General features: G+C 31.4%; 1 protein-coding gene across 1 annotated transcript in view; it reads left to right on the top strand.

Moving 5' to 3' along the window:
* Window positions 1-19,590, top strand: part of LOC140446023 (uncharacterized) — a 60,295-nt gene that overhangs the window by 5,782 nt on the left and 34,923 nt on the right. Inside the window, exons 2-4 of the mRNA XM_072538525.1 lie at window positions 379-531; window positions 591-730; window positions 6,885-7,079. Coding sequence (XP_072394626.1) covers window positions 379-531; window positions 591-730; window positions 6,885-7,079 — 488 coding nt within the window. The remainder of the gene's footprint in view (window positions 1-378; window positions 532-590; window positions 731-6,884; window positions 7,080-19,590) is intronic.

Below are 19,590 nucleotides of genomic sequence, written 5' to 3'. Positions count from 1 at the left end.
ACAAAACATAACATCAATAATCATAACATTTTAGTACTACAAGATCAGTATTAAAAAAGAAGTGCAAACGTTTTGTATGCTGTAAGTGTTTTTTTACTAGAGACTGAGAGGAGAACTAAGTGGTTAGAGAGGAGTAAAGAAAAAATAGAAGAGCTTGAGATAGAATAATCAGGGCAATAATTAACAATAACATATGTGTATATAATAGCTGATTTATATTTAAAGTGTAACTGAAAACTTTTGCAGTTTAGTAGATATCTCCTTAATATTTAATCCCATTAAAATTATTCCTAAATAATTTGCATAATCATATATTTTATAGTTACCTACAAAAGAGAACTAATTACTTGCAACACTAACATAAATTTTATTTTTCAGTGTCATGGAGAAAGCGGAAGAGTGAAACAGCTGCAGACTTGCAGATTGAGGTGAAAAGACCAAGGAACTATTATTACAGGCTCGCAAGTGAAAGTTCTAGAGCTTCAGAGGAGGATACAGAGAGTGTTCATAGTGTTCAGGGAAAAGAAACTGGTATGTTCCAGAAATTGTTGCTGTAGAAGATACTTAGTTGTTTGATTAATTAATTTTAGATGTTGCAAGAGATACAACTGACACTAACTCCGGATCTGAAGATGATGACGACGATGATGATGACTTGATTGAGTATGAAGTTGCTAGCCTATCTGGAAGTGAAAATGATATACTGGATTTGTCTACAAGTGGTTCAGAAGTAAGTAACTTGCAAGTTATTAAAATAATTATTTTTCAGTTTTTAAGTAGTTTAATAAATTCAGTGAGAAGTTTATCAAAATCCATAGCAAATGGCAAGTGGGGTAAAATTGTTGAGAGAGATTAGGGCCATATCAGCTCAACATATTTGTCAAATTAAAAGTGAGTCAGAGTTAGATAAGACATCAGTAAACCATTAATCTACCATACTTATTCTATAGAGATACACAACAACATTAGTAGGTGGAGTATGCAGATGTATGGTGATAGGCATTTAATATAAAAATAGCTTTATTTTTGTCACTCATAAAGTCAAAACCATATTAGAAACAGATATGCAATTAAGTGATGATCAGTGGGCCTCAAACAATTACTTTAATATTTAATTCTAATCACTTGAAAAGTAAATTATTTAATTTCCCATCTTTTATGTTCAGTAAGAATGTTAGGTTTTGTTCTATTAAAAGCAAATTAAGTGCTTATTTTTATATATAATTTATTGACACAATAAGATTTATTTTATTAACCCTTTGAGGCACGGGTGTAGCTGCATCAATTACAATGCAGTAGCATTTGCGTGAGGCCACAGTTTGATTCCAAGTGTTTGGGAGTTTGTGTCTAGGAGATACTGCCTGAGCTTTGCAGTTACAGAATTGAGAAGCGGTACGTTAACTCAAGATAGTGGTACGATAACATATTGCAGAAGATCGAGAAGCCTTCGCAATGGTAATCGCCAACGTCAGATAATTCTGATATGGCACGGGAAGAAGATGTTAACTCAAACTAGTATTGTAACTTCTGTTAAGACAATTTTTAATTATTTTAGAAAGTATAAAGTTTTATTCCTTTCAAAAATGGATCCTTATTTAGTAGAAATTGTTAGACTACAGAAGTTGTATGATGAAGTAGAAGCTGAGGATGATGATTTAGAAGAGAAAGGCTTTTCTGACGAAGAAGCAGACATCTATGAGACATTACACCATGAAAGTGACACAGAAGAGTTAGATTTTGAAGATACTCCAGAAATTTCGGCTAGCACTAGCGTCTGCAGAGGTATTAATAGGCATCTTTATTATACAACAAAAGGTGGTACCACAAAATGGAATAAAGATGTGCCAAATCAGCAAGTACAAACTCAAATTCATAATATAATTTCACATTTCCCTAGTCCCAAAGAAAGTGTGGAAAACGCTAGAACACCTACAGAAACTTTTCAATCTTTTTTTGACGATCATGATGAACATAACATTATAGTCGAAAATACCAATATTTATATCTCTACAGTTGTACCTCGTTACAAAGACTGTTATGACGTCAAATTGACGAATATAACAGAAATGAAAGTTATCTTTAGCTTGCTGCTTTTAGTCGGAGTTTTAAAGCCAATATCTGGAAGGAGTTTTGGTCAACTGGCGGAAAGGAAGTGGACATACTTGCGGCTGTGATCTCTTACATAAAAATGACATTTTTTACTTAATTCACTACGTTTCGACAATATCGTCACTCACAACTAAAGAAACAATGTTGATAACTTGGCATCTATTCGAGAACTGTGGGAAACATTTGTTGGTAATTGTAGGAATACAGCTTAGGAAAGTACGTCACAGTAGATGAGATGCTCTATGCATTTAGGGGAAAATGTTCATTTTGCGTTTATATCCCAAACAAAACTGCAACAAGTATGGGATTAAGGTATTTGCAATGATGACTCAAGAAAATCTTACATATCAAATTTAGAAATATACGCAGGGAAGCAGCCAGGGGGACCTTTCGCAATTAGTAATAAAACTGAAGACTTGGTACTCAGGCTTTTGTGCTTTAATATTAGGATCAGGTCGCAAAACATTTGATAATTGGTTTACCACCATACCTCTTGTTCATATTCTTATAGAAGACAATAACATAACTTTAGTTGCTACCATAAGAAAAAACAGAAAAGATATTTTACCGGAATTTTTCAAATAATAAATTCTTCAATGTTTGGGTTTGGGAAAAATATTACCTTAGTATCACATATTCCAAAAAAAAAGGCAAAATGGTTCTTGCTGTCACCTCCCTACATACAGATGATGGAATTGATTCCGAAACAGTGAAAAAAATTAACCCAATATTATCACATTTTATAACATCACAAAAGGTTGTGTAGATTGTGCTGATCAAAAATCAGTTGCCTATAATGTGAGCAGGAGCAGCAGAATATTAATAATAAAAATATAATAAACATAATATTATACAACATAATAAACATTACCGGCATCAATGGGCATGTAGTTTACAACGCAAACAATACTGTCGAAAATTTGGCACAAAACATTTATTTCAAAAATGTTGGTCTTGATTTAGTTAAAGAAAACATTAATTCTCTAGCGAAAAACATGCACTTGTCTAACGAGTTCAGATGTGGCCACACGACAATCAAATGACGGTGTACAACATGGAAGATGCTAATATTGTCGAAATTGAAAAACAAGATATTGTTGCAAAAAATGGCTTTGACTGGAACATGTACTGCAAATGTGTCAATATTGTGTTACACAAAATTCTGAAGATTGAGAGACATATCCAAAAATTTACGATTTTTGTGTTTTTTTGACGTTTGCTTGTATCAGTTCCAAATAAAGAATTGTTTGTTTATGTTGAAAAATTGCTAAATGTTGATATGTTTTATGTTATAAGAGAAGGTAGACAATAGAAATTGTATCACAAAAAATTGTTTGTTTTCATTTGTTGTAAAATATTTAAATACATAATGTTTGTCTCTTAGACACCACCCGTTCTTTCCTGTAAACAAATTCACCCCTACCGCGAATGGTTAATGACATTTTAAATATAGTATTCATTCAGTTTACTATACTATGCTAAATACTAATAACTAATTAATAAATAGATTACTAAATAAACTAAAAATTAAATAATAAAAACCATTTAATCAGTCTTATTTATTAATATTACTGGGATGTTTACATTTGCACATTGGTTTAAAGTGAATAATAATTTTAATATAATAATAATAGTAGCTTTAAATAATATTTTTGTTGATGACGATTTACCTACTATGTAATTCCTATTAAGATATTAAATAATACGGATCATTTAATTTTTAACCTTCAACAAAAACATAATATATGATGACAAGTATGAATTTGATTTCAAGCTTCGGAAAAAGTAGGTCTTAAGATGAACTTGGAAAAAACAAAAATAATGACAAATACACAGAACATTAGAGAAATAACATTGAACGACATAAATTTAGAAACAGTAAGCGAATACATCTACCTGGGACAGATAATGAAAGTTAACAAAGAAAATCAAACTGCCGAAATTACCAGAAGAATAAGGTTAGCAAGGCAGAATTTGGAAAACTGAGCTGAATCTTGAAAAGGACTAAAATAGAACAATATTTGAAAACCAGAATTTACGATCAGTGTATCCTCCCTATACTCACGTATGGTTCACAGACGTGGACACTCACCAAAAGAGCGATAGAAAGATCAATGCTCGGGGTGAGACTTATAGACAAAAAAAACAAACAAATTGATTAGAAGCAAAACCAAATTAAAGGACGCAGGAGAACATGCTGCCTAATTAAAATGGAGCTTCGTAGGACACAATGCTCAACTAAAGGATAAAAGATAGAACCACGAAATACAACAATGGAGACCATGGGTAGGAAAGAGAAGCAGAGGAAGACCACAAATGAGATGGGCTGATGATATTAAGAAGATCGGAGAACACAACTGGAAGCAAGTATCGCAAAATAGAAAACGCTGGATTGATTTGGGGGAGGCCTATGTCGAAAGTTGGATTACTTAAGGCTGAAGAAGAAGATGAATTTGATGGTAATAGGATCTTCACAAATATCACTTCTGCAGTACATATTTCGTTGTGGATAACAGTTTTTAGATAACATGAGTCATTTTTCAGTGATATGTGTTCATGGAACCTTATTTTTCTAACAATTGCCTTGATATAACATAAAAGTAGCTAGACAAGGAATCAAGGTCGATAATAATAGTTCATTAGTCAATCGTTAATTGTAATTAAACATATGTAATCCTAGTTACTCGTAGCCAATAGTCACACCAGACGAATTCAAAGTTAATCGCGTATTATCGTTAACTATGTATGTTGTTAATCAATAACCGTGAATCCGTAAATAGTTGGCTGTAACAAAATAAGATGTAAGAACCGATTTATACATATATTTTCGACCCGAAGACATAACCACGAAGACGAGAACCCCCAGAGATGTCACGATCGGCTTACACGACAAGAATACCTATCTTATTCTATATCTATCTATATACTAATCTTATATATATTTACCTTTTTGAGTAAATGACAATAAGATAGGTATAGGTATAGGATTGGTCAAGAGTGACCAATGATCCCATTTTGAAATATTCAAGTTTCATCGAGAAATACGAATTGGTATATACCTTCATCCTTGGGTTCTTTATAAGTTCTCAAGAATTGTACTCTTTTACAAACAACGTTAGGTAATTCCATAAGTCCTTGTCGTGGATTATCCTTCATCCACTCAAACCCAAGTTCCTTGAGCAATATTTTTAAAGAACTGGTATTACCATTAAATAATTCTTTATCTTTCAGTTGGGATCACAATGATTGAACCGTTACGTGTTGTTCTAAAAGCATACAGAAATAAAATTATGTTAAATGTCTATTTTTGTTATAATCATACTTACTTCTGTGGTACATATTGTAAATGGTATCACGAATAGAGCTTGTATTTAAAGTTGTTGTATTGGTTACTCGTTTATTAGTGCAACGCTTTTTCTTTGGTGATTCGAACTGTTCACCTTTTTTCTGCATTTGACATATGCTGCTTACTGTTCTTACACTGATTTTTAAAGCAGTAGCTACACGCTAAAATAATACAAATTTTTGTAAAGTAAAGTAATATTTTATTCGCATATTACCTCTTGCATAGCGTTTAAGGGTAACAAAGGACCATTATTATTCCTTTCTTCTTCAAAATAGTTAACTAATGAGGCCACAAGTTCTTTGCATCGACTATTCAGCTGTTTGGGCATTTTGACAAATAAATAAATGTTTTTCACAAGATAACCTCAAAAATCGATGATACCACGAGTACAAAAGTCACAGAACACTGATTGAAAACTCAACAAACGACGCGGCAACATGACAATATTTCTGGTAGTGACTAATACTCCGTCATTAATTGGTAGTTTCTTCTTAAACATTTTAACACAACATTTTACAATGAAGGACGTCTACTAAATCCAAAAAAGCTATATTGTATATACATTATTTTGTTACAAAAGTTTTTTTATTGATCGGGTTATTTTTAGAAGTGATTGTTTAGCAAACTAAAGTAACATAGACTTTTCTATAGAAATGTAGCCACACATACAATAGAATTACGACCTTGGTGACGTGCACGCAACTTTATTTGGCTTTTACTGTATAATATAATTTAGTTATTAAATACGTCATCTGAAATACATAGTGTATACATCTTACAAATAAAAATATTTACTTACTTAGTATGCTAATAAATACATTTATGGTAATATTTTTTTTCACTAAGCTAAGACATAAATCCGATTTAACACCTCGGAGGTTTAGATCCTCTTAGTGATTGTTTTTTCTATATTTTTATTTTATATTTACTTTTAATATTTCTTTATAACCCTCTTTTTTATTTTTTTTATCTATTTTGTTTTATTCTTTTTTTTTTCAATCTTTATCTTGTGGCGTTTTATATTTATTTTTACTTTATCTTATGGCGTTCCACAAGCAGTCGTCACTTCTAGTTCACTGATATTCCGAAAACTTGTTGAGCAGCACTGATTGACACAACACATCTTCGGTCCACTATTAATAAAGCTATCAGAATTAATTGCCAAAGCGGTCTTTATACATGGTTTTGACTATAGCGTCAAAGTTATTTGATGACTATATAAAAATTTAGTGTTCATTTTCCAAAAAAAATACAAGAAGTACCTGAAATTTTATTACAAAACCATCTCTCTGTTTAGCTGAAGGGTAGCATGTATGACTATATCTTGGGCAAGTCCTTTATCACTATCCATATTACTTAATGCTAATTTCTTATATTCATTCATTCATGTTTCATTCATTTGTTTTATTTCATTCATTCATTTTTATAGGATCAAGTTATTTTTGCTGCTGCAGTTGAAGCTATGTGTGATTCTTCACTTGACACTTGGATAACGGATTGTGAAGAATCTGATAACAGTTCCTTGGCTGATACATCTCTAATTAGGTTGGGATTTACTACTTGCATTCAATGCAAGTCTATAAATGACAATCCTCTCTTCAGATATTGTGAAAAATGTTTCCAGGTATTTAATTTTTTAAAATTTATTTTGATTTATATTCATAAATCTCAAATTATTATGTTACTAAATTACTGTTTACTATTATTTCAAAAGTAAGTATGTTAACAGATATATATTTAATGGCACATCAATTTTTTAGTGAACATTTTTACTAAGTGAAATTATTTTTAGATAGATTTTTTAAATTAATATTTAATAGGTACATTATACAAGAAAATCTATGATTGAAATAAATTCAATCACTGTGAGGCATTTTAGTAAGACTATTAGACATGATTTAAAAATAATTCTACAATTTTCAGAAATTATATATCAGTATATTTTATATCGGACTTGTGGGAAACGCAGACATTTTTTTTTGTTTTTTTTTTAATTAATCTGATTTTGACTGGTAAGATAAACAGCTGTCTTGTTTTGTATTTTCTAATTGAATAATTATCGAAGAGTAATATATCTAGTTAAATAATTATGATGAAATAAGAAATATGCAGACTACAGCTTCCAATAAGTAAAGGTTGTGATTTTATGTATGCTATAGAACTAACTAAATATCTAACTTATAGAATATTAAAAGCATGGTTTAGTACAGTTTCTGCTAATGTTATGTAATTTTCTTTTAACTACAATCATATTTTCCTTTTTTTCTAAAAGTAATATCTTTATTTCTAAGTGATTATATTACAATTATGTACATATCGTCGGTATAGTGCGAAAACCAGGTAAATGACAAATTTTGAAATATTGAGTTAAGTATACCAAAATTCTCGGCTTTTTCCGCTCTAGATACAGGTAAAACCCAATAAATGATACGACTTACCATTCATCAGATAATTTATGTAATAAACAAATAAGTTACACCTAACCAATTTTTCGTTTTCAAATAAAACAATATATCGCTTCTTACTTCCATAAAATTAAAGTTCTGTTGCAAGTAAAACAAAGTAAGCCCACATATATTATTATGCCGTACAACAATATATTTCTACTACTGTATACCATATTCAGTAAAAAGGTGATAAGTGTCTTTAATATATTTTACGTGTATGATTTATTAAAATTTCTCTTTCATATCGACTAGTAAAAAACTTTAAGTAACACTTACTTCATTCTACCTGAAAACGGTTTGAGATAAAATTTAGAAATGATTACTAAGCTAAAACCATAAATGATCTTAATGGTGTTAAGTTAAAAGATTATGCTAAAATTAAGCAGACTATTAAATAAAATTGCTTGTCTTCTATATTTGTGGCTAGGAAAAAAGTGGAAAGACGTACATCCACTAAAACGTTATAGAAAAGCTAATTCCAAAGAATGGGTAATAAATGTCGCAAAAGGGAGGCGTGCTAAGGGTTTGCCTTATGAGATAAAAAAAAAAGAATAGACCAGCAAAATTGCCAAAACCAGTTAATTGTTCAGCGTGCGTTTACAAATGTGCCAGTTATTTCAGCGAAGATTACAGACAAAGACTATGTCGTGATTATTAGAAGTTAGAATATATAGGCCAGAAAAATTGTCTTATTGCACGTATTAAAATGGAGCCACAAAAGAGAGTCGTTGCAGTTTGTTGATGTTTAAAAAAACCACGTGCATTTTCCAAAAAGTGTTACTTTTCTTTGAATGGTCAAGACATACAGGTATGTGAGAAATTTTTTTGTAAGACAACGCCATGCAAACATACACCGCCAAATAAAACAAGCAGTGACCCCCGAAAAATCGTGAAGGCTCATATTGAGTCTTTTCCAACCATGGGCCCACATTATATTCGCCAAAGTTGAAAGCGTAGATATTTGGACAAAAATTTAAGTATAATAAAAATGTACCAACTTTATATAATGACTGTGGATAGAAGAAACTGGAAGGTGTTAGCGAAATTACATATCGAATAATATTTTCTAACGACTATAATTTAAGCTTTTTTGTTCCCAAAAAAGATAAATGTTTAGTTTGTAATAAATATGATAGGGCTAATTGAACTAACAAATCGAATCAAAGACAGTTACAGAGAACATCAAAAAAGAAAAGAAGTATGTAATCTTAAAAAACAAAATGATAAGAAAAGATCTAATGAACAGTGGGATTTTGTTTCAATTACTGTCGATCTACAGGCCGTACTACAGATTCCAAGTGGATTGACTGGACAACTATATTATTCTCGAAAATTATGCGTCTACAATTTGTGTTTATATGAAGCCGCATTACCAAATGCAGCTTACTGTTTTGCCTGGTCAGAAATTAACGGTAGACGAGGAAATTCTGAAATAGGAAGCATTATAGTCCACTACTTATCAAAAGTGTTCCAGAATATGTAAGTGAAATAAGTTTACTTTCTGATACCTGCGGAGGACAGAATCGAAATCAGCATATTGCAGCCTTACTATTATGGCATACTTACTTACACAAATTTTTAGAGTCTGGACATTCCTATATGGAGTTGACTCTATGATTAGTAGTATCGAAACCGCTAAAAAACACAGATCTATCTATGGGATGCCAGATTACTTGTTTGTTTTTCAAAATGCAAGAGGAACTAAAAATATCAAGGTTGATGATAAAAAAGTATGTATAGAACCATACAAATGTAAAGAATTTAAATACTACGACTTTTATGACTCAAAAAATTTGTCTCACACTTTAATTAAAAACCGTACAAAAGACCAAAACGGCGAAAAAATAATGTGGTTGAAGATAAAAAGAATGAGATTCGTCAAAGGAGAGACAAACAGAATCTATTTCAATTATGATATGTCAATAAGCTTCAATTATTTCCTTGGTGATACTAAACGGCAGTCAACAAAAAAGCACGCCAAGTTATCAACTAATATAAGCAATCTTGAAGAACTTAAGCGACTTTATGATGCACATTTGCCAATAAATATATCAAAAAAGAAAGATTTGGTACAGCTATGTGATAAGGGAGTGATACTGGAGGAATATCACGGGTGGTATCGTAATTTGAAAACGGGAAATGATGTGACAGACATCAGACATCTTGCCAGAGCCTGCTTTCAGTGACAAATCGGACTAGGAAGCCTCATAATAATATTCTTATTATTATAATATATAGTATTGTTATTATTATATTTGAAATAAATTTGTTTTTTCTATAAAACTGCCTATCATTCATATAAATAATAACTATAACTACAAACAGCTGTTAATAAAATTTTCAGGGAAAACCAGTTAAATGTCATAAATATCTACTATAACCTTAAAACATTGCTATTAACTAGTAAAAGCCTCATATCTCGATCACAAAACTGGAAAATAATATACTTGGTTTATTATATTTGTGTTAAATATGTTATTTGAACAGTAACTGATTTATTTAGATGTCAGATAGGTGTCTCAACTTTTTCAAACTAATGATAGAAAATCATTTCAGATATATGCATCTTTCACTAGAACACCTAATATCAAAAACAAGCTGACTACTTAATTCACAATAAAAAACTAAACTTTAAAAACGTTTTTTCTCGATTTCGGTATTCCGACATTTACCTGGTTTTCGCAGTATACCGACGATATGATCATTTACATATTTATGAATCTTACAATATCGTTCTTATATTTTGGATATAATCACATTCTGGGATTTCAGAATTTTTCGGTTATTGATCATGGCAGTAGTTGATTGATCACACCTGAAGGTAATTCTTTATTTCATTGCTTCTGGTCTTCCCCTATGAGTATATGTCTGGATATAATTGTATTTTATTCCTTATTCTGTATAATTTATTATAAAGTATATTTTAGAATATTAATTTTAATCTAACCCATTTTCAAATAAATACTAGCCTCTAGGTATAGATATCCAAAAGTTCAAAACTTGTAGGGACCTTGATAAAATTGTAATCAATCAGTCTCTCTAGAGATATTCTTACTATTCTATTTTGCGCTATTCTATCAATATGTTTCTTCTTCTTCTTATTTCAGACGAGACCCGTTAATCTCTAAACATTTTTAACTCTCGTTTATGTCATGAGGTTCATCAAATTGTTAAAGAGTTTTTTTTTATCAATATTCTTGATTATTTTTGTAGTCTGGATTGGTCTTTGAGTGGCTCTCCATTTCTTTTGATGATTCCATGAGTAGCCGCTTCTAAAACTTGTTCTTTTGTTTTGCACTTTTGTACCACAGAAAGGTTCGGGCCCTACAAGAGTTTCTTTCGAGCCTTATTTTGCCGACAAATCTGCTCGTTCATTTCCATGCACCCCTTCGTGACCTGGCACCTTTAATAAAGACACTTTATTATCTTTTGCCAGATTGTTTAGGAGATCTTTGCAGTTCCTCACTTTTCATCAATTTAGGCCACCAAAGCAAAAACTTCAACCTGGAACAAAGTTCTGTATTGACCTAGGCGGTAAGATGTATAATTACATTTCTGCGCAAACACTCCTGAGCCAATACCACGGGCAGTTTGGTCCCATCAGTGAACCACATTAAGTTCCCATTAATATTTGGGACTTTTTGTTTTCTAGATGGTGTAATTGTGTTAATCTTCTCAGAAGATTTGTTCAGATGTCATAACTGAGTTCATCATGAAGATGGATTCCTCAAGTATAGTCCCAGTAATATTGTGTGTTTATTCAATACATAATTCGGCCCCAAGTATTGTTTGCTTTAAATCTCAGTATGGTCATAAAATCTACCGCTGAAATATATAATTCTAGCAGGGGGACCTGTTATAGCTTCTAAAGATTCCGTTCCTGTACTGTTCAAGGCCCCTGTTATATTTATAAGTGCTTGTCTTTGTTAGACATTTTTATTAGACAAAAGAACCAAAATGACTATCTACAGAACACTGATTAGACCCGTAGTAACCTATGGATGTGAAACTTGGGTAATGTCGAAAAAAGATGAAGCCCAACTCAGGACATTCGAGAGAAAAATACTGAGGAAAGTATATGGCCCGGTACAAGAGGAAGATGGCACATGGAGAATCAGGAGAAACGACGAGGTTAATGAGTTAAATGAAGATTATGACATTGTAAGATTTGTGAAAAGTCAAAGACTGTCATGGCTGGGATATGTGCAGAGACAAAACGATGCAAAAACAACAAAGAAAATGTTACAATGGAAGCCCATAAAAAGGCGAAAAAAAGGAAGGCCCAGAACGAGATGGTTGGATGACGTGGAAGACGACCTGAAAACAATGAACATAAGACGATGGAGAAGAAGGGCACAAGAGAGATCTGAATGGAAGGACATAGCCAGACAGGCAAAGACCCATCCAGGGTTATGATGCCAAAAGAAGAAGAAGAAGAAGCTTGTCTTTGTAGTAGGGTGGTGAGAGAGATAACCAACAGATTACCTTTGTGGGGTGAGGGGGTAATCAATATGTTTATTCCATTCTATTCTTTTTTTGTGTACCCATGTGGTAACTTGAAATATCTTGCATTTATTCAGTTTTGCTGATTATCTTTGATAGTATTTTTAACTCTGTTACTTCCATTATTCGTTTTGTTCTGCTTTATAAAAACTCCTATACCAAATTTGATTACATCAAAGGATAATCGTTAGCTTTTTTCAATTTCTCAATTTATTTAATTTAATATTTCAGATGTTTGTTTTGTTTGCTTTATAGTACATAATAGGTTTAAGTGGTTTTGAGATGCTTGAGGGTGTAGGGTTATATATTTTAGTTTCATGCTCATTTGTGTTGTTGCTTCTTAAGGCGTTATATCCAGTGAAAACGTATATCTATTATATTGTTAAAATAATCACATGATTTCGATGACATTTTTTGTTAGATTTGGTCTGTAGGTAAAGTTTTATTTAAAAATCCTTTGTAAAAGGTATATAATTAAAGAGCCTTTCGGGCTACATCACCGACCGTTTCCGGATTAAAAAGTCCATCATCAGTAATAATACAATTTCACTACTATCCAAAATATATACTTCAGCAACATCTCACCTTACCATATATTAACTAATAAATATTCCTCATTAAATTATAATTGTCTCATTATTAGGTTTCTATATTCAATCAATCCATACATTAAATAGTTTAATCCTCGATCATCAACAATAAATATCTTCACATCATACACATACCTACCATATAATTTTCAGGTACAAAATGTTGATTACAAACATACAGCAGGTATTTGTATGCATATTTGCCTACTTACAACTCAAATATTTTCTTTATGCAATTCCAACTCAATAATCATTATACAATTTTCTAACATACATTTCAAGATAAATTACACAATAACCCGATATTACAAAATAACTCTTCCATACTTTTATTTAGTAGGTTTCTACATCCAACTCTATATATACACAAAATTGTTCAACCAGCTGTCTTTGTCAATTCATAACTCAACATCATACATGCATCTTCCTAATTTCCGGGTACCAGATGTTAATTTATAACATAAAGGGCTTTATCAATATCTCTTTTATCCTTGTCCCATTAGGTAAATGTATTGATGCTACTCTAGATTCAAACATTTTCATCAACATACAATAGTTTCATCACAAGGTTTAAATATAATTTTCAGGGTATATTCCACACTTCAACCCAAACATATTAATGTTTGCTACTGTTATAAGGATAAGGAACAATAGATTAAACACTTTTAAAATTTCTTAACATATTCATTTAACACATTGTTGGCTGGTGTCACATACAGGTTACATTGGCTGCTTTCTTCATGCATCCGCTCAACAACTTTTAATTAGTTGCCATCTAGAACTTATCATTATCATTATCTGAGGGTCAGCAACAGCCCCAATTGGGAGTGTTACATTGCCATGCAGGACAACAAGACATATTTTCAACAAAAATGTAACATATAATAAATTTAGTAACTTTTCAAGGTTTTTTTTCTGGGATATTTAGTGGATTGACTCATGTATATATGGTAAGTATTTAACCACATTGCTTTTTCAACCTTAGTCAAAATTTAACCTTTGCTTTTGCATTCAATAAAGTGGTAATACTTATTCCAAGTAATAATACACTGATGATAGACGTTAGTCCGGAAACGTTTTGTGGTGTAACCCGAAAGGGTCTTGACATGTACACTAATTAATTAGTATAATTTAGAAATTATTTTTGTCATTTTAATATTTTTTACATCCTACAATTTTTTTGCAAGATATTTTGTACTCGTAACACTTTTGTAAGAGAATTTATTTAATATCAGCGCTACCAAGTTTTTAGATGTCATCCCTAATTCTAATATTTATAATTTGGTATTCATTTTTGTGATATTAAATTTCTCATGGAGGTTTTTTTGAAGCTCTATAAAAAATAGTTTTAGAAAGTTGTAGTAGTAAGTCATGGTAATTTGTTCATTATTAATTAAATATCTTTTTGCGAAAATTATTCCTGATTCAAAAAAGACTTGTCATCTATCATGAGATGGAAGTGTCATTCGTTTCACGATTTACAAAATATTTCGTTTTGTATGTTCATTTAACTGCATAAAAATCCGGTGAAAATTAATTCCTTATCATTATTATTAACAAAATCCATCTGTTGGATACTGGATACTTATATTTTTATGAAGAAAAAATTAAATAAATATTTAAATAAAAATATCATTAATTCACAATTCAACAGTAATATCAAACTAGGCGGAATAGCTATACTTCAGTGTACCAGGGTAAAAATATGGTATAATCTCTATTTACCCTTAACTTCAAAATATACCTGATGCCCGTATGCGTTTGTTGTTCTGAGGGGTGAAATCTACCCGTTATTGCAAAAAAAATAAAATATTATCTTGAAGCATTTAATGACTTGAAAAATATTTATAGGGTGACTTAAGGTTGTATGATTCTGTAAGGTACTATTTATATTTAACCCCAATAAAGCTTCCCTTGTTAATGTAAACACTAAAAAAAAATTAATTTAATGAATTTGACATATTTTATTTATATTAAGTTGGCAATTTTTTAATTGTTTAACCGAAATATTTTTTAACTCCGAATTTCCAACTATTAAAAATCATCCCTTACTAAAAAAAAAGAAGAAATCATTTACGAGTATATTTATATAATTTGATAAATCATTTATATTATCCTGCTATCTTTTTACCAAGTTAAATTTAAATAAGTTATTTTTTCGTGAATTCAGTGTAATACACACTATCCTAATATTGTTCTGAATTGTTTTCTTGTGGCATTTTAATATTACAGTAATACCTCGACTTATGCAAACCCGTAGATAGTAATGCGATTTTCAAATCTCATCGATTTTTTTTTTGTTTGAGCGCGACACAATCTCTCGATTATAGATTATAGACCTACCGCCCCCAAACTATTGCTGAGCTAGTACATGTTCAGACATGTCGCGTGGAATCATGCAGAGCGTGGCATAGCTATAGTTTATTTTTGTTGCGTATTTCTTTTCTAGGGTTGTGTCCGCGTGTTTGTTATTACGGTTGGGCTGCGGAATGCGTATTGTTATACCGGGATTTGATTCTGTATCAAACAAGAAAAGAAAAACGTTATTTTTGAAATTTAAATTTAAATGTAAACGTAAATTTTGATACAAAAATGTAAATTGATTTGATAAAAAATAGAAGTCAACCGTATTTTCGTCATAACTCCCTGAGTTCTACAAAGTCTCATTTTAATGCTTTTTTCAAGTACTTTTAAAAATGTACTATGCATTTTCCTGTAAAATTTACCGTTTTACTGTCATTGTATGTTGAATTTTTAACATTTTTCGTTAAATACGTACTTTTCATCTTGAATGAGTAACGTAAAGTTTTTGAAATATTGATTTAAAAAAAACGATAAAACATTCTTTGCTTAGAATGTATTTTTCTATCGTTTCTTAAGAATATTTTCTATTTAAAGGTTCCTAACACCCATTTGTGGTGGATATCACCCCCAGGATAAAAGCATACTTCGGCATAGGGTAGATTTTGATTGTGAAGGTATTACCTACTGTTAAAATTTCAAGAAAACCGGTGTATGTTGATGGAATTCTGGAAACTGTGGTACACTGGACTACTAGTATGTTTTTTTTGTTTGTATTTAACAGGTCTCAACCATCCCTAGAGAACCGTGAGCCACTAACCGACATTGACAATTTATTTGTTAAAATTGATCAAAGGGATTAGAAAAATAATCAAACAAGTTCAATCAAAACATCATTATAATGCCAGTTCCCAGAAAACACCAAATAAAATTATAGCCGTTTATGGAAGAGAAACGTGATATAAACTGCATATGAGGCATAAGTTAGGATTAGCAAAATATTAAACACAGTGGGGTTAAACCCCCCCCCCCCCAGAATCCTATTCCGACACTGTTACACATTTTAAGGACTCAAAATGGAGGTAACATCATAAAAAAAAATTTAGATGACCAACCAAAACCCCCCCAGAGGCAAATTCTAGGTGCGCTACTGATTAAACAATAATACAACAATTATACAACTGTATCAGTCAATTAAGTCACTTATCTTCGTCAACAACTAACAAACAACAAATCTTTTGTTTTTTTTTTGTTCAGAGAAATAAAGTTGGTTTTAGTTTATGAAATGAAGCGGAAAAATCACTTGAAAAATCGAAAATTTACTGGATGCTATTTTTTAACTCTAATATCTGGGAGAAGTCAATAGAAAAGGCTTATTATCCCGTGGTTATCGAAACTTTTACTGCGTCATGAAATTTAAGAAAAAAAGCGACTTTTTTCATTCATTTCAACATTGTGAAAAAACTTTCAACTGACTACTTTCTTGAAAATAATTACTCTTTAAAATGAGATTTTCTTGAATTGAAAAATGTTTATAAACAAAAAAGTTATTGCAAATTAAACATTTAAATCACATTTCATAATGTGAGTTTTTATGTAGTTATTATAGTTCGGTTCATGTCGCTCCAGTAGTTTTTAAACAATTCTATTTGTTTATCCCCTTTGAGAGAACAAAGGTCATTTTCAAATGGCTGTAAATGTGCTTTGTCAATACTTGAATTTTTTTAATTGATTCTTCTTCTTGATGTGCCTATCCGTTACAAATGTTGGCGATCATCATGGCAATCTTTATCTTATCTGCAGCAGTGCAGAGAAGCTGCACAGATGTTGTATTGAACCAGATTCTGAGGTTCTTTAACCAAGATGCTCTTCTTCTTTCTGGACCTCGTTTTCCAAATATTTTTCCTTGCAGGATGGCTTGAAGGAGAGCATATCTGGATTCATTTCGCATAATATGTCCGAAGAACTGTAACTTTTGAGATTTGATGGTGGTCAGTACCTCTCGGTTCTTATTCATTCTTCTGAGGACCTCCTCATTTGTGACTCGGTCAGTCCACGAGATCTTAAGCATTCTCCGATATGGCCACATCTCAAATGCTTCCAGTTTTCTGCACATATCTTCGTTCAAGGTCCACGAATTAACACCATAAAAAAGGACAGAGAAGGATCGCAGCATTCTTACTTTTGTCTCAAGAGAGAGGTTGTGACTCTTGAAGAAGGCTCCCATTCGATTGAAGGTGGATCTAGCTTTTCCGATGCGTGCTCTAATTTCCTGGTTGTTGGTCCATTCTTCATGTATTATGGTGCCGAGGTAGTTGTAGTGCGTTACTCTTTCTACAGGGGATTGGTTGACGTAGAGTTGACCTTCTGTTATCCTTTTCTTGCTAATTATCATAAGCTTTGTCTTCTTAACGTTTATATTGAGTCCATATTGTTGACTGTAATACGTGATTTTGTTCATAAGAACTTGTAGGTCTTCAAAGTTGTCCGCAAATACTATGATGTCATCTGCATATCTGATGTTGTTTAACCGGTAACCATTAAGTAGAATACCTTTTTCAATTTCGTGTAAAGCTTCGATAAATATTTTTTCAGAGTACGTATTGAAGATTAGAGGAGACAAAATACAGCCTTGCCTCACTCCACGCATGATTTTCACATAGTCAGTGCGTTCACCTTCAACTCTGAGATTTGCTGTCTGATTCCAGTAAAGATTTCTAATTATTTTCAGATCTTGGTTGGTAATTCCTGTTTCTTTTAGTATTTGCATCATCTTGGCGTGCTGTACTCGATCAAACGCTTTCTCGTAAGCAACCAGACATGCGTATACATCGCAGTTGACGTCTCTACATCTCTGGAATAAGACTTGTACTGAGAACAAAGCCTCTCTAGTACCCATAGCATTTGTGAACCCGAACTGGTTCTTTAATTGCTTACTTACAAATAATTGATGCAGAATGTAGTACAATTACTATTATATTAGCAATATCCCTAACTTATGCCGCGCAATATATTTATTATTTATATTATTATAACAGTGACTTTTCTCTCTCAAGGAGTATGACACACTTTCTAATTATTGATTTAAAAATATATCAAAGGTTATGATTTATAGGAGATTATAAAAATCAATGAAATACTGTTGACCAATTTTTTTCTTCTCGTAAGTATTGTAAAAACTTGGTAGCTCTGAATATACTAGCAGGCATGGAAAATAACACGACTTTGTAGCAATTTTATTGGTTTCCTTTTTTGCTACTTCTGGCATTCTGGGTTCTGACTAGGATACAAAAAAAATTCTGGCAACTTTCATTATATGTCATTAATGGCAAAAAATGTCACAGAACTACTAACATGTGGTGATTATGATAATTTTAACACACAAAAAACTATTATATAATCTTTTAATACGCCATGCATAATATTGCTAAATGTTTTTTTTTTATACAAAACAATTTAATATTTAGTTCTAAGAAACTGGGTGTTAATTCTCACAATGTTTTAAACTAGAAAGTAATCGTGCTAGACGTGAGAAGTAATTTAAAGAACATATGAATATTAAAAAAAAACATTTTTAGATAAAAACAGTTTGATATATAAGAAAGAATATTTTTTTTATATATAAATCCGTTTTTTATTGACAGTAACCTTCCATGAAAGTTGTCGGAAAAATTTATGTGATTAAGTCGCCGCGCCGGTTTTTATAAGAAATATGAATAGTTATACAGTGAACGGCTATAGGCCCGAAAACTTACAGGACTTGATAGAATTAGGCGTGACATGAGTCTAATTATTATTCCAGAAGTCATCCGTAATGTACTTGATGAATGTGTCCGTAGATTCGCATATTGTCAAGAAACCGATGGATGGCATTTCGAACATTTAATTTAAAATAATTGTTATGCATAATTTGGTTACTTTAAAGTACATTATGAATTAAATCATTAGTTGTAATTTAGTTGAATTTAAATTAAAAAATATTGTTTTTGTACCCTTAAAAAAATAATTTAGTTAAAAATGTAATGTCGTTAAATAGAGAATTAAATTCTCCTTCAAATGAAATGTCGCATTATACCAATTTCTATTTAAAAAATTAACGGTTATGTCACTACACCCACACCGGTGACGTCATCCCTACTCCATATACGTTATAAGATGGGTATTTTATAACAAAAATTGACCTGTTTCGGGATTTCCCTCAAAACTCGACGGTTCTCGAAATAATGATAATATTCCATAATTTAGCCGTTCACTGTATACGGAATAGAAAACGATATTATCGCTTGACACACAA

Source organism: Diabrotica undecimpunctata, chromosome 7, assembly GCF_040954645.1.
Source record: "Diabrotica undecimpunctata isolate CICGRU chromosome 7, icDiaUnde3, whole genome shotgun sequence".
In the NCBI taxonomy this organism is placed as follows: Eukaryota; Metazoa; Arthropoda; class Insecta; order Coleoptera; family Chrysomelidae; genus Diabrotica; species Diabrotica undecimpunctata.
Note: the sequence above shows the minus strand (reverse complement) of the source record. Positions and strands in the feature narration are given on the sequence as shown.